General features: G+C 41.6%; 1 protein-coding gene across 4 annotated transcripts in view; it reads left to right on the top strand.

The window, feature by feature from the left end:
* Positions 1-16,610, top strand: part of TAOK3 (TAO kinase 3) — an 83,390-nt gene that overhangs the window by 34,960 nt on the left and 31,820 nt on the right. For all 4 annotated transcript variants that reach the window (XM_083803416.1, XM_083803415.1, XM_083803414.1 and 1 more), the window contains 8 exons: positions 617-827; positions 5,804-5,875; positions 6,889-6,990; positions 7,446-7,491; positions 8,366-8,462; positions 12,027-12,140; positions 13,221-13,312; positions 15,334-15,427. In XM_083803416.1, the coding sequence (XP_083659542.1) occupies positions 708-827; positions 5,804-5,875; positions 6,889-6,990; positions 7,446-7,491; positions 8,366-8,462; positions 12,027-12,140; positions 13,221-13,312; positions 15,334-15,427 (737 nt within the window). In that variant the 5' untranslated portion in view covers positions 617-707. The remainder of the gene's footprint in view (positions 1-616; positions 828-5,803; positions 5,876-6,888; positions 6,991-7,445; positions 7,492-8,365; positions 8,463-12,026; positions 12,141-13,220; positions 13,313-15,333; positions 15,428-16,610) is intronic.

A 16,610-nucleotide genomic window follows, 5' to 3' on the forward strand; every position in this document is an offset into this window, starting at 1 on the left:
GCTGTCTGCTTGTTCTACTGAAAGATGGTAAGAAAGCAAATACCTGTCTTACCTGATGGACTCTAGGTTTTTTCAGAAGCAGTTTTGTGATGGGAGTTATCAAAACCCAATAGCCCTAGCTTTCCTAGAGCTCTAGAAAATAAAATAAAAACAACAAACCCCGCACTCATATGATTGTGAAGTGTTTCTGTGGCATGGAAGAGAACTTTTCTATTAGCACCAGCTGGCAAGTGGGAGTAGAGAAACAAAGCAAACAAACAGCAGGGAAAAGTAGGAGGAACAATGGTAATAGACTAAAAAGTGACACATTCGGAGACCAGCATGGAGAATAACAAACTCGTATCACAGGATGTTTTGCGTAGCAACAGGACTTTTGTCTTCAAGTGGACCTTAGCGTAGCTGCAGCACTTGCTTCCTGTGTGAGATAAAGGGCTCTTGTACTCTGAATGCGTTTTAATCTCTATATCTAAATTGGACTAATAATTAAAAAGAATTTGCTGAAGGAAATAATAGTGAAGTCTATTGCTCCTGAAAGTGTTTCCTCTTATTTTACTGTCAGAGAAGTGAGGACAGAAACATGTAAGGGAAGCAGATAAAAGGTGAACTTTCTCACCAGGTGCTGAATGCTGTCTACAAACTACTTTGTCGATGAAGGAAGAAATTGATTGGGAATTGAAAGCGCGAGCTAGTTCGTAATACTGGTCAACATGCGCAAAGGGGTGCCAAAGGACCCAGAAATAGCTGACCTGTTCTACAAAGATGATCCTGAAGAAATATTTGTGGGTTTACATGAAATCGGACATGGAAGTTTCGGAGCAGTTTACTTTGTAAGTACAGTTCTTTACCTTCTTTTTGGGAAATGAAACCTATTTATCTGGTATTTTGCAGATTCTCGGCATGTGTAAAAGTGGGCATCCTTTCAGCTCTTAGTGTTTTGTGTTTGCTAGCTTTAGCATAGCACATCTTGGAAATAAGTGTCTCCAGAGCACTCCTGAGCTCTTTGCTGTTCCAGCTGTATTTAGAGAAGCAGTCGATTATAGGCTTAATAACATACCCAATCACACAGGTTAAGTATATGGTATCTGGTGCTGTTAGATGCTGAAAGTTGAATTGAAGCAGTTGGAAATTAATTTGCCAAACTGGAATTTCAAGATAATCTACTTGGTGCTCATAAGCTTGTAAATTATTGCAAATTAATAGATCTAGTGAATTAATGATTCAACATGCTTTTGGAGTTAAAAGCTATTTTTGTTAATGAATTGGCTTTGTGGCAGTTTGAATAAAGATACTGTGGAAGTCGCATCAAATTGCTTTCAGGCTTTTGAATGATTTCTATACTGTTCTGATAATTTAGGAGTTAGAGATACCTTTGAAATATCATTTTGCTTTGTCATCTTCATTTTACTCTCGTTTATCACATACCATAGTATCTCCAATAGCAAATGCTTTCATGGCAAAAGCAAAGGGAAAGTCTTAGGGGGGATGGGAATTCAAGAGGGAAGGGAGGTAGTGTTAACTGATAGTCAAGAGAATTTAATCTGGAAATTGAGAAGAATACAGTTAGGATCAAACAAAGCCAAACTGAAAATACTGGATTTTGAATTAATTATAATGTCGTCACTATCAGTGAAGCTAAAATAGAATTCAGTATCAAAAAATCATTCCAAGATAAATTTATGTTATATGGTAGTATGTCTTGCCACTCCAGAAGATCAAGCACACCGGAACTGAGATTTTTGAATATCAGACATTAAAGTATTTAGATAAGCTCTCTTACACCTGCAATGCTGACAGTAGCTAGCATGAGTGATCTGCAAGCACTCCCATCCGCCGTTTGTAGTTCTGTGCAGCAGTGGAGCTGTTGGTGGAACCGAAGAGGTTTTCTGCCGTGGGGATCATCAGCAGTGGGACAGACACTTTTAGATGTTGGGTTAAGTGACAGGTAGGTGGAAGTATAATAGTAAATGTGTCAGACGATGAGTTTGTAAAATTTACAATACATGTTGATCCTCTCCGTAAGAAGAGCAAGAATTTTTTAGATGGGAGTAGGGAGGTCCTGCTCAGTGTATCTCACAGACGAGGACAAGGATACGTGACGTGCTTTAGGGCAGAGATGAAGTGGTGAAGGTGCTGCCTTCATCATTCAGCTCCGGTGGTCAGAAAGCCCTCGTGCTTCCAGGGAAAGAGGACGAGGAGTGTTAGAGAGCTACTAAGCAGGCTTACACCAGAGATGTCACCATGGTTAGGCAGAAGATTTTTGTGATTCCTCAGAGCTTCTCTTCCTCCTTTTCCCTGTATGCTTTGCCTGGTCTGTGCTTTGGAGAGCGTAGCCAGCCTGCAGCTTCTTACAGTGACCTAGCAGCAGCTCCATCCTCCAAGCTTGACAGCAATGGAAGGCACACTTGTAGTAAACTTACTATAGTAACATGGTGAACGTAGGCAGATGCGTCACCTCTTTTCCATGATATATCTGCTCTTCTTGGCCGCTCTTTGAGACTTAGGCTTTCTTCCCTGTTGCACGAAGCATTGAGCATACAGAAAATCATTCCTTGGGGTCTGTTCGCTGTCCTGCTGTGTACATAAGTCACGAGCAGGAACTCACCTGTGTGCAGTTTCAGGCAGATAGATGTCTGTCCGTTCGCCTGAGGAAGGCCTCTGCTTGTACCCTGCTTTGTGTGGCTCATCCTGGAGATTTTCCCTACCATGCAGGGGTGCTGTGCATCTTTTTGTTCTCCTTTTTAAAAGCTCCTTGCAGCCTGTCTAACATCTTGCTTCACCTTGGAATGAAGGGCTGGGAATAACATCTCACATCAAATAAGATCTCACATCATCATGGCGATGTTTCCAGGGGTCCTGACGTTCTTGGTATCAGAAGGGGAGAATAGGTCAAACACCCTGTGAAGGAACAGGGCTTCCTAAATCATCTAAAGAAGGGGGAAAAGTCCTAAAATACTCCAAGGGTCAGGTTCCTCCCTGACTGGTCATAATATTTCTAAAGATTGCGTTTGGTTTTTATGCAGTTCAGTGCTGCTTCCCTAACAGAACTAAATACTTAATAGCATGGACTTGTTGGGGTATTTGGCATCCTCAAGCCTACTGAAGTTCTGTGGGTGTGTATTTTAAAAAGGTGACAAGAAACCTTTTTCCTATTAAAAAAAAAAGGAGAAGAGGAATATTCATGTCAGGCCTAATCAAAAAAAGAAGGGAGTGATGCTCGAATGTATTTGTAGTCTCAGGCTCATGTGTTTTGCCATTCAGAAAATGGCAATTGAATAAACTTAATAAAGGATTTGGAGTTGTAACTTTCAGAGCTGGTGATTTTGATTGCCCAATATATTATTACCAGTGCTTGGCAAGTTAACTTAAAACTTCTTTTCTTGCTAGAAAGAAATGCTGCTTATAGCAGCAACTTGGTCCACAACGGAGAGAACGTGGTGACAGCTTAATGGGGCAGTTGTACCCTGCAGCACAAAGTTGTGGCTGACACAAGAGAGTGTATACTATGTGAAGATATTTGGAGACACAAGTATTTGGAAATTTGTTTAGAACACCAGCATGAACTCATCTATTTGAGTAAAATACTCTTGAGATCTTTTATGTGCTGAAGCAGGACAATGAGTGCTTAGGAAGGGTTTTGCTTTTGCCAGAAGTTACTTGTTTTATGTTTTCTCTAACTCATTTGATGAAGCGTGTGTGCTGGGAAGAGTAGAGTCTAAGTGTGTCAGCTCCCTTTAGTAATTCCTGTGCTCTCGTGGTTCATCCAACATCATTTTTCTTTGAAGTCACTGTGAGCATTGTGAAATGTCTTTGATTAATGCATTACTTGGAAGTATAGTACTCATCCTTGTGAGCAGTGGAAATGAGGATTTACCACATTTAGCTTTGATTGTATTCTAAGCTTTTAAATGACACTAGGTTTTTGTCCTCAAAATTGTAAGTGGTTAGAGGTGCTGGGATTTCAACAACTCTTAGGATTAAAACCTTAAGATGTTCCGTCCTTAACATGCAGAAATGAGGACAGTGCCACTCCAGGCAAGCAGAGCTCTTTCTAAAACTGAGTTCATGGCCTCTGGTCATCATCCCTGTGTCATACGGGTTCCAAAAAAGCAAGATTTTGCTGACTGAATAATGCTCATTGTACAACTGGGATCCGATGGCTCTGATAATAACATATTAAACGAGTAGCTAATCTGTAAGACAGAATCTTCCAATGTCTCATTTCTTCCTTTGACAAGACATTTTAAATTTACAATCAGATGCCACACATCCAATTCTGTTGAGTGTTTTCCTGAGCCTCCCTAGTACTGTGCTGATACGAGATTGCGGCAGTAACGATTACCTGCAGTTCAAGGACACTTGTTATTTATGTTCTGTTGCCCCCAAATACCGAGCATTGTCTACTAGCCTGACTTACTGTTTGCAAGGATTGGCTTTCACCTTGAAGCTAAGCTATTTAATGAAGAAAGCAAAAATAAAGAATGGGGGCTTCCATTTTAAAGATAGAAAAGAAGACTTGGTGTGGACAGAACTGGAAAACTTGTATGCGATGTTACTACCGTGACCACTTGCCCAAGGAGAAAGCTTCTTGGGGTAACAATTATTTCCATGCAGGAATCAAATGAGTAGATCGCAAGCAAATACAGCGGCTTTGTATTTTTTCCTGCTTATACTCTGGGCAGAAAGCAAGTCCGTCAGTCTGTTTGAGAAGCATGAGTTAGATGTCAGCTCTCTGAAAATCTGCTTTTGAAGATCTGTTTGAAGAACTGCTTTTTTTGCATTAAAATAGGTGAAGTTTGGGGCCTGGCAAATTTTGTGGAAAATGTAAATGTCCTGATTTTTTTTTCTGGTCTGCTTTTAAGCTTGATTCCACGGTGGTTTTTCAGATAAGGTGGTTTGCATTTCTATGAATAGCATGGCTCCACGATTTGACATCTGCTCAACCACCAGCAGCGAAGAGAACAACTGTGTGCAGATCGCCTACGTTAGGTGACCCAGTTTCATAAGTGAAGTGAATGACATTCCTTTTGTCACTACAAATTCATTCCTGAAAACTTGATCTTTTTGTAATAGCACAAGAAAACCAAAATAACTCGCTTTCTAACAACCCTAATGGTAATACGTGGGAGGAGGTCTGTGCCTCATCAACGTGTTTTGAGCTGTAGGAAAGTCACACCCTCTCTGCTTTAATGGTGTAAAACTAGATAAATCAGTCTTTTGACGAACAAAGGTTTGAAAAAAAGCCCAGTATTGAATGAAACTGGACAAAAGCAGTCTGGACCCATCTATCTTTTTTGACTGATTTTCAGAACCAAAAGTAGGTGTGTTTTTTTTTTCCCTAGAGCAATGCATGTAAAGCACACAGACATAGTCCTAAAATGATGTGATTAAAATCACAATACAGCCTTTGCCTTAATATTGGAAATAACTGGACCAAAAACAGTGAATCAGAGAAAGTGCTGATTAGAGGAGCAAACTAATCGAACGCTGCTTTTACAGCAATTCCAATGAAACTATTTTGCACATTCTCAGTGTGTGAGATGCTGAACCTTGTTCTGTGTATCAGTAGAGAGGTAGCAAGTGTAGAAAGGGCTGAGGCAGGGACAGTGACTGTGGATAGATAAATAATGCCAGAAAAGAGTGCTAAAATAGCTGTCTCATAAATTTTATCACCAGGCAGGTGTTTCTGAAGTGTAGGAGCTTTCCAGGATGTGATTTCCAGGATGTGTTTGCTAAAGGCATGGCTCACTCCACGGGGAGGATTTAAAAATGATTTTTTTTCTAATTTATTTTTTTCCTCCTCCAGGCTACAAATTCCCACACTAATGAGGTGGTGGCAGTCAAGAAAATGTCCTACAGTGGGAAGCAAACGAATGAGGTAAGATGGTGAAGCCAATTCTGATGCAAAAGCTGGTACAACTATAATGTAAATCTGGTCAGGGGAATTAGCTGAGTATTTCATTTGACACCAGCAGAGCAGCTTTCTAATGCTGTAGCTGTTGCTCACTTCCATAGGAGGCATGGAGATTTGTAGAGGAAAAATGAGTTTATGCAAATTTTGACAAATAGTTCAGTTTAAGGAAGTGAATGGGAATTCAGAAATAACCAACCTACAAGCATTCTGTAATAAGGGCATTAAGAGCACCTGGGCTACTGAAACCATAAACCGCAACTCTTTGAGGTGTCAAGTGAAATGTATAGCTGACCTGAAACACTTCTCAGGATCTACAGAATAGAATGGCGTAGACATTATATTCAGAGTATCAGTCTCACTTCAATGGTTGCTTGTTAATTGCTCTTATTTGTTCCTATTGTGGTGTCTTGATCCAAACAGACAACCCAAGCATATCAGGTTGACATGCAGTAGAGAAAGTGGTTTTTCGGGCCAAAGGGGATGTTCGTAATTCATTTTTCCTTACTTACCTGTTGGTCTCCTGCATGTGCTGTCTATAAATGTTCCAGAGGTCTTGCAAATGTCAGTGTCCTTGTGCTGCCTTAAAGAAGGAAGTAAACAGCTCCTCTCTCTGTACCACGTGCTGTAGCTGTTGTCTGTTTGGGGGCAGGTGGGTTCGTTACTGAGTTTGAGACCACAGGCCAATTCATTGTGCTTAGCAGTAGCAATGCTCTAAGTAAAATGTATTGCAGATAAAACGAGAAAATACATTTTTTGCTGTCCTCAAGCTAAATGTGTCTTAGAGTGATCTTACTGCAACAGGGACCCCCACAACTTCAGTACAGCTGTGCTTTTGCAACTACAGCTCTTGTCATCTTCACGTAGTAAAATTGCATTATGGCTGCTTTTCAGACTGCACTACAGTGTGTGGTGTATGAGAGTGTGTAGGGGGTGAAGCGGGGAAATGTATTCATGTCTTTTTGCTTTGTTTTTATTAGAAATGGCAGGATATCATTAAAGAAGTCAAGTTTCTACAACAGCTGAAGCACCCCAACACCATAGAGTATAAGGGCTGTTACCTGAAAGAGCATACTGCATGGGTGAGTGGCACGGTATTGGGGGTCTTGGTGTGCAGAAAACTTGTGGTATGGCAACTAGGCATCCAGTACATGCAGCAGTATTCATCCCATGCTTCCCGTAGTCCCTTTCTTCAAAAAAAAAAAAAATTTCCAGGTAATTTAAAAGAAATGGATATTTAAGATACTGGAACAGATCCCCACCTCTCTGTGGCAGGCCTTTGTATTCAAGCAGGTTAAACAATAATTATGGAACATCCTCTAGAGATCTCCCCACAGCTTTCCGGTGCCTGAACCTTCTTTGCAACAAATTAGGATGTCATTGCTGGAATTTGCTTGGAGCATTTTATTTTGTTGATTGCTGATTGCATTTCTTAAAACTTCAGGTTTTACTTCTGCTGTTTCTCAGCCACCCAAGTAGTAACTGTTTATGGAGGAGCACGTATCACATTATTTAAAAGCATGCTTTTTTCTTGCAGTTGGTTATGGAGTACTGTTTAGGATCAGCTTCTGATTTGCTAGAAGGTGAGTTCTATATAGTCTTTGATTTTCTTCTCTTCTAGTGTCCCTTCTGAGTACAGTGGGAGGCTGTTTTCTCACAAACTGGTATTTTACAGATGGTAGAGGCAGTCTGTCTACACTACTTCATTCTGTAGCTAGAATCCCAGTGTTCATGATGCTAAGGGTAAGCTGAGATTTTCCCAGAAAGCCAGTGCTACATATAGTTGGCATGTCTGTTGTAAAAGGAAGGTACCTTTTACAACACATTCCTGTGGTTTCTGCTTTGATAGAAGCAGGCTGCCTGTTATCTGACTACCCATAATAAAAACCTGTAGAGATCACCTTTGTCCCTGCCTTGCAGTTCATAGGAATAGTCACAGATAGCTTTATAAAACAAGAGACTAATATCACCTGAAAACTAAAGCCGCAGCACCTACAGAGGAATGGGGAATCTAAGCCATAATTTGCAAAAACTATTACTCTTTGTGGGCCGTATATTTTTGATCTAAGAGACTCAGACAGGTGCATGCTGGTCAGATCCAGGGATCTAGGGAAGGTGCTTTGGGGCATCACTTTGTACTTAGTATTCCCCATTTTCCTGTGGTTTTGCTATGGGGAAAAAAGTGGGAAGTTTTTCTTGTTAAGGACTGAAGTTGTATTTCACATACATTTGGCAAGCTGTACTGTTGGCCCTAGCAGGACAGCGAAAAAACATGCTTAACGTGTGAAATATACACAAAGGCTGTGTGCAGACTCAAAGCTGCTACAGAAAATCAGCATGATGAAGATGGTGCTCACCTCATGGCTTGCAAAACTGGAGAGGTTCCTCCTGTTTAGAAACATTCTCAGGAAAAGATTGCACTTTTCTGACGTTTTTTCTTGATTTTTTTTCCCTTAGTTCACAAGAAGCCACTTCAGGAAGTGGAGATTGCTGCCATCACCCACGGTGCCTTGCAGGGGCTGGCCTACCTGCACTCTCACTGTAAGATTCATAGGTAAGGCAGAGCTCCAGGCGGCTGTATGTCCTTCCATCTTCCCCTGGCTGGAGCCTGAAAATCACTGTGTTAAGCAACTTTGGTAAAGGTTCTCCTGCCAAAGTTCCCTCTAATGGACTTGTCAGTACACCCATGCCAGAGTAGATTTATAAATAAAAGCCATTGGCTGTTAAGGAACACATTCCTGCTGAAATACTTCAATGCAGCTATATTCCAGAGCCGAATTCTCTTCTATGTTAGCAACTGTTCCCTGCAGACCCTGGTAACAGAGTACACCTGAATGCTGGCAGAAAGCATAGACAGGAAAATACATACCCTAAATTCACCTAGTAAAGCAGCGTGATAGACACAGCCTATTTTTAAGACATTTTGTTTTTTTTCACATGTGAGTAAGTAAAATCAGATCAAATTTATGCATCCAGAAATCAGCTGATGAAAGCACAACTCAAGGCTAAAACTACCTTAAGAGAAATAAGAGCACACAGAGGAGGATGTTATAACAGGCTGCTCATGGGCGCCAGCTCCTGGATCTATCTTTTGTAATGTATTCCTTTCCAGGAGTTCTGATTTTTTTTCACTTATGTGTCAACAATGTTGCATGTTCTCATTTTGTGTTTTTGTCATATTTTGGAAACTGCTGGTACTCTATGTCAGGGAGTTGCTGTGAAAAGGGTGAGAAATAGATTAGGGTAATGTGAGCGAGCAGTCATCAGGATGAAGCAGCTTGGGATTAATTCATGGGGTTAAAAGCCTTTCTATAGTCTACTGGCAAGCTGTGGGCAGAAAAATTGTATACTTGAGGCTCAGACAATAAGGAATTTAATTATTTGTCATTTATTAGAATAGAATAACTATTTGGGGTGTATCTTCTCAAGGTTATTTTATTAGGCTTAAGGAAAATATTAAGTTAGAATGTCAATTTATGAAATTAAAATGATTTCTGGTCAACCCTTTACATATATGCACTTATTTGTGCATAACAATACCTATTCTGAACTAACTTTACACATGTTCAGAGTGCATTAAATTTTTGTTTATAGTAAATGACTGTCTCTGTGGGCTCTACTGAGAATTAGTTTCTTCTTGGTAGTCACGAGGACTCCTTAACACGACACAACTAGTGTGCTGTACAGTCAGCAATTTCACGTGCTGAATCCTAGCTACTCCGTGTGAACTGCCCATTAATGCGCTTACTGCATATCACGAACAGAGCTGGCTGTTTCTCTTTGAAACTGGGAAAAGTTTCGCTCTTGCAGTGTGCTGGGCAACCACGAGGAATGTTAAGATAACTACCATGCAGGTCTTTCCTATCTGACTGGTTTTCTACCAAGGAATATTTTGCCTTTTAATTCCTGAGAGGAGGAGGCAAGGCCTCTCTCAGAACCGTCAGGAGAATTTGACTTTTCTGATAGATGCAGTTTCTTATACAGGAGAGCTGAAAGATTGCCTTTTGCTAGCTACGTTGTCTAGCAGGGAGGAGAGCCGATGCGCCCAGCCGCAAGGGAGCTGTGTGTAAAATCCCTGGAGTAAAATCCCCTGCTGTGGCAAGTGACAGGAGCACTGGGGCAGGTGGAGCAATGACGGTGAGGAGGGACCAAAGCTGGCAGCTGGGACAACTTTGGTTTCCCTGCCCAAAAGCCAGGAAGGCAAAACGAGTGTGACCTGGAATGGGGGGACACCTTGTGGAGATGCGGGAAAAAGCAAGGCCCTGGTCTCATCCTGAGCTCCCTGGGCCTCCCCCTTACCACTTAGTCCCAGTGGCACTGTGTGGGATGGCAAAGGGTGGGATTATCCCATTAGACTGCAGACACGAGGCGAACTGAAGTTAGCGCAGATACCTAAGCTGATGCCTGAGGTGCCTGCTGAACCGTGAGGGTAGCAGTGGAGACAAAGCAGAGAGGACAGGACTTGTGCTGTCTCTGAAGTACTTCTGAGGGTTTGTTCTTGTGCACACAAGGCGTCGTTCGGTACTTGTCCTCATGCAGAAGTGACAGATGCATAGACCCAAAACATGAAGGCTTATCTGAGTAGCACGTGTGCACCAAAAATGCTGTAATGTTGGGTTTGAAGCAGTGTTGTCCCAGGAGTGGGGAAGCAGAGGTTCTGAGAGTCCAGCTCTGCTGCTGAAGCATTGTAGGTCTGTGCCTGTTGCTGCAGCTCTTGTTATCCCAGCGTTGCCTGTCCTGTGTGCTGCCCTTTGGAGATAAAAGCATCATGCTGAGCTTCAACGGTCTTTCAGCTGGCCTGTTCCTCTGGGCCTGCAGTGATACTCACTTTGTGCTTGGTGCACAAGTCGTTACGCTTCAGCTGTTGTATGATAATTCAGCGTACGCAGCAAATACAAGGTGGCTTTGTTGCCCCTCCCATTTATCTAATTAGCTTGCTTTTTCACAAGGTCACAGTATGTGCGTGTTTGGCAATACCCCGTAACTTGGAATCACAGAATCATTTAGGTTAGAAAAGACCTCGATGATCATCAAGTCCAACTTGTCTGTGTTGGACGTCTGCTACTACTGATAAGTGGTTTTGATGTTTAAGGACCTACAGCTGAACACCAGATACGAAAAGCTTTTTTTCTTGATGTGTTTTTTATTTATAGGTATAATTTTTTTTATTTGAGAAGGCACCAAAGAGATATTCCAGACTGTATGGTATACCCAGCCTGGCTGATGGATCACTTATGTGTATTCAATATATATTGAGGGTCTGCTTTTGCAAAATTAAACAGCTAAGCTGCTGCTGTGTAGAGGCAAACCTGGCACGCCTAGTGTACAGCTTTCCCTTTGTTATTGAGGTGCTGTCTTAGGGTTTCGAGGAACTTCATTATGTTGTGATTTTTCAGCTGCAATGTATAAGGAGACCTGAATTTCTAAAAGCAATTCTCCTTTTTTAATCTGATGTGTGCAAGAAAAAAATATTTCAGGTATAACAGGCCAGAAATCCTAGGGATTAGAAGTAAATGGTACTCAGACAAATTCTTCTCTAACTTTGAACAGGCCCATTGCCAGGTTTCTTAGAAGGCATGCAAATGGAGTTAACCTTTCTCAGCATTTTATGGGCAATTAATTTGTAATTAACCCACCTACTGCTGGAGTTGGGAAATGTATGGTGCCAAAGGTGTTGAAAGTATCTCGTGCCATATGTACTGCAGTAGCTTCATTATTGTTAATTTCTGAAATGTATGAATTATCTAAGACTTGCAGGAAGTTAAGGGACCCTAGGTCATTTGAAAGATTAAAACAACATTTCTGGTATCTGTCGCATCTTGGATATTGGGGTGATTTCTCCTTGATCTCAGTTTGGGACCTCAGCTTTGCAACCATGGCCCATCTCCTTGTCCTTCATTCCCCAGCACGCTTTTTGGGTGCAGTCAGATTTCTGTTCCAAATAAAGTCAGGTATTTGATCTCTCTAGTCTTTTATAATACCAGGCTTCTAAACAACTCTCATTTTTTTATGAATATTTAATTTGAGAACAGGTTAGCAGAGTTCTTTGTATGTGTAATTTTTTCAAAGCTGTTCTACTGTAACCAGAAGTGTACTTTTTTTTTTTTTTCTTTTAAAGGGATATTAAAGCTGGAAATATTCTTCTAACAGAACCAGGTCAAGTGAAACTAGCTGATTTTGGGTCTGCATCTATAGTCTCCCCTGCCAATTCTTTTGTGGGAACGCCTTACTGGTGAGTAAAGCGTGGAGTACTTCATGGAGTACTTCAGTCTTTTTAAGACTGCTGTCCTACATTTCCAGCATTCCACAATCTAAAAACAGTATCTGGCATAAAAACTACATTGACCAACTATATTAACAAAGCAGCGTTTTTACAATTCCCCTGTCCAGTTCTTCAGGAGACAGGTTCTTTCTCAGTGCCCATGAGTAGAGGTAGATTGTGCAGCACTTTGAAAGTTAATGTTTTGACTGCTATAATACCATTGGCTTAAAAATTATTGACATTTGCCATAGGTAGTGGAACTAAGGCAAACGCATGGAGAAAGGGAAGTTTCTTAATCCGGCTCCACAGACTGGAAGCCACACAGCTACTTAGATTCTGTTTTGAAGAGGCTTGCTTAGGGCTCACTTGAGTTGCTTAGCATTCCTAACGTAGTGGGCCAGCATAGCTTTACACTCCACTTAGTTTGTGGCAGACCTCCCAGGCATTTATGGGAGGTCACCTATCGCCCGACCTCTGAACAAGCCCATTTGGCAGGAAGCCCGCTTCATCTTTGAAGAACAAAACCAAATAGGCTGCATTTTTGCAGGCTGGCCCTGCTGCTTTTTCCCCCCTACATTCATCCCTTTATCTTGGACCATCATATTTCCCTGTTCTTCCAGATTTCTCTGTTCCTTTCATAGCTACGCTCACAGGCTGCATGTATCTACTGGAAAATTCTCCTGGTGTGCCCATGGAAAAACCACCATCTCTGGTGAGAGGTGGTGTCTTTAGGACTCTCCCAGTCCCTGCTGTCTGCCTGCAGGGACAATGCCTTTGAGATTAGTGTGGGTCTCCCACGTGCCAGCAAGTTTTGCTAACAGCAAAGTTGGCCTCTTATTTACTTCCCTTTCTTAATCTACCTCTTGTATAAGTTTCTAGTGCAGGCAAGCTCTGTTTTGTTTCAGCATGGCTTTACTCAGCTCCATGCAGGCCCTTGAAGTTGTGGCCCGCTGTGCTGCTGAGGATGATGAAGCCATCTCATTGTAAGCTATGTGCTGGGAGTCACAGTTTGTGTCCTCTGACCTGCGTGTTTTGTCCTGTGGTTGGTAGGATGGCACCAGAGGTGATCCTTGCTATGGACGAAGGGCAGTATGACGGAAAGGTGGACGTCTGGTCCCTTGGGATCACGTGTATTGAGTTAGGTGAGTAAATACTTTGCAGCTGATGTGAATAATGAACCCCCCCCGATAATTGCTGGGAGGTTCTAGAAAAAAAAAATGGAAGATTCTTATTCCTTAAAGTTTATTCTTTAAAAAGCCTGACTTGGAAAGCAGTGACGGTTGAGTTAAACCTTTAAGTGGCAAATCAAGTGCAAACCACTAATAATGCTGCTGCACTTCTATGTTCATCTGGTGTGCAAGTTCAAGAGAGACCACATTTTGCAGGTCTATTTTGCAAATACCGAGCCCCCTTTATTGGCTCTTCTGAACTGTCTTTTAGTTTCCAAACCAATGCTTATCCTAGAGGTTGCCAGGCTTTATTCACTGAGAAGTAGGATTTTGGTGCCTATGGAGACTGGGCTCCCTATATGACAAGTACTTTTATTCCTTGGGGACTGTGTAGAACTAAACACTTTCTGTGTCTATGTAACTGTTCAAATGTGATGCTTTAATCTGTTATGGATATCTGTGCCATGTTCTGAACATATCCTCAAAGACATGGCCAGTCTTAAGAACTGTTGTGATCTGTGCTCGGCAAACACCTACTTCATTTCCCCGTGCTCATTCAGTGTGTTAGGAAAAGCTTCAAGTTGAAAATGCCAGCTGTTTTCACAGGTAATACCCAACCTGTGAACTCAAAACAGTGTCAGAATTGTGGAAGTAATGTTCTGTGTTCAAGTTGCTGCATCTTAATCAAAACATAGTGTATATAAAAGAATTCTAAGTACTTAAATTTACAGGCTGATTAAATGCTGATTTTGGAAGATGTGTAATGGCCACAGTGAGGTCTTTCATATGAGGAGGTGTAGTGCACCTCACCTGAATGCATGGCCAAGCATGAACAAAACTGCAGAAATGCTTCATGAAATGGAGTGAGACATAAGCAAGTCTCCAGTATTTCTGCTGGGGACTAAGAAACATCTTACCTCTTCGTACTTTATATGACTTGTCCCCTGCTGTTCTGCTATAGAACAAAGTGCTGCTATTTTTGCTTGCTCCCAGAGAAGAGGAAAGTATGGTTTGCAGTCTGTGTTTTTTACAAGCTGGGTTTTGAGAAGGTTGGAGCAACTGTTATGCCAAGATGTCCTAAGAAGTTGTGTTAGAAAGGACCTGCCTTTAATTTTCAATTCTTCTTTTCAATTTGAGCAGTATTAAACTTAAAGCTTTGCCTTTGCGTGATTCTATATCTGAGCATGGGGTCAGGAGTGAAGGGGCAGATCTCTTGATGAGCACCACTTGGCTTTCGGTGAATGCTGGTGTCTTAATTTCTTGTCCAGCCAAAAGTAAGCAGTGTTTAAAGAGAAGAAGACACAGTGGTTTGTGCATGCGTGCTGCATGTCTAGGACAAGTGATTGCTCTGATCTGACCTGACATGAACTTAAAGTAAATAAATAAAGATAACAAATAAAAAAGTAAAAATCTTGGCATCACTGTCTGCTTGGCACAACTCACGTGGCAGTGAAAACTATCATTGCTCAGTTTCTGTGTAAAATCTGTTTGGGGGCCGTCGGGCAGGTGTCCTCTCAGGAGTGCAAGGACGAGGAAGAGCTTTGATAAAGAGGAGTTAAACGCACACCTGGCAAGTGAATTTGGCAACCTGTCCGACTTCCACAGGTGACTGCCAATGATAAATGAAATGGGCAGCAGCTCTTCCCTAGGTATGGATGCCATGCTGGATGTCTGAGCTCTGTTTTAGTCGGCTGCTGCTGATTTTTACCGTGGAGGATTAGCTGTGTAAAGTTGCAGTTGAGGTAAAATGTACTGGAAACTTTTCCTTACAATTTGCATCCAGTTCTTTGGATTTCTTCATCCACTCTTTGAGTGAATAACAGCTTTCCTTGAGTGGTTGTCCTGGAATAACCTAGAAGATTACAATAATTGGCTTAAATGTGATGACGGCAGTAATGAGCTATTGATTTAGCAGCGATACCTTGCTCATGCTTCCATATCTTTCTCCTTTTCTTTCCAGACTGCCTTATCACACCTTTCTCTTTTCTTTCTAGCTGAAAGGAAGCCTCCACTTTTCAACATGAATGCAATGAGTGCCTTATATCACATAGCCCAGAATGATTCCCCTACGTTACAGTCAAATGAATGGTAAGAGAGCTTATTACCAGGTTTTGTGCTTTGTTTCCCTAAAAACGCTCTACAAGGCTCTCTGCATGGCTAAAATCTGACAAGAAAAGTGTTTGTTGCAGTGGAGTGATTTGACTGCATTCTTGAATAATGCTCCTGTGTAGGCAGGCTCCGTTTTGACCTTCTGTCACTTTGGCTGTGCTACAATCTAAATGTGTGGAGGTGATAATTATGGGGCTGTAGATGCCGCAGGAATTAAAATATTCTTGGATACATTAAGCCAGCCTTAGCTCGGCATCAGCGAGGTTTCCAGCTGCAAAAGATCTCTGACAGAATTGTTAGCATTATGCTACAGCTGAAATGTGAAGGGAAGGGAGAGGAGAGGCTACAGAGGTAATTAGATTTTTTTTTTTCAGTGAGGGACTTCAAAAGTCATCAGAGCTGTGTGGCCAGTAAATACTCCCCATGCTATGAGCTCTCGTTCCAGAATCTAAGCTTTGATACAAGAATATTTTGTTATTCTCTGGGAGCAAAGGCATTGCTCCATGTCCTGCTCTTTTTACTCAAGAGTGGAACGTAGCCATTGAGTGTTGCTTAGTAGAGTCTGCAGATGGCTTGAAACAATAGCTCCTGGAGAGGTGGGAAATTCCCCCATTAGGCATTTAAGTAGCATAATTATTTCATTGCTAATCATTTTATCAAAACCACTCCACATCAATTTCCTTATTTCATCATCTTTCTTTTGTCCATTTTTCAAGATTCAAAGAAATTGCTTTCATATCTCCACACCTATACTCAGATCGTTCTGTGCAGAATTTGCAATGCAGAGTAGAAGCAGCTTGGGAATACAGTACAAGAATCAGTATTGTTGATTGCAGGCAGTTCGTTTATAGTCACCTGTTTGCTGTCTGTGACTTTGAGAGCACAAGGAGCAAGCAAGGTGCCTTTTATGCTGCTTTTGAGATGATGAGCATCCGGAAGATTAGTTTTCTTTCAGGTTGTGATGCAAGCTCACATGAAGCCTAAAGTTTCTTTGAACCTAACCGTGTACCAAGATGCTTTCCTGAGTCAGCGTTGCAAATGGTGGGAAGCATCTAGAGAGCAGGGAGTCATTTCATCAGCTAACTTAGCAAGCACATTTCTGGAGTTGCTGTGAATTTCATTGTCATCTAATTTTAAGTAGCTGAAGTAAAATTGAAAACGC

The sequence above is a fragment of the Anser anser genome (genome assembly GCF_964211835.1).
Source record: "Anser anser genome assembly, chromosome: 18".
NCBI classification, from domain to species: domain Eukaryota; kingdom Metazoa; phylum Chordata; class Aves; order Anseriformes; family Anatidae; genus Anser; species Anser anser.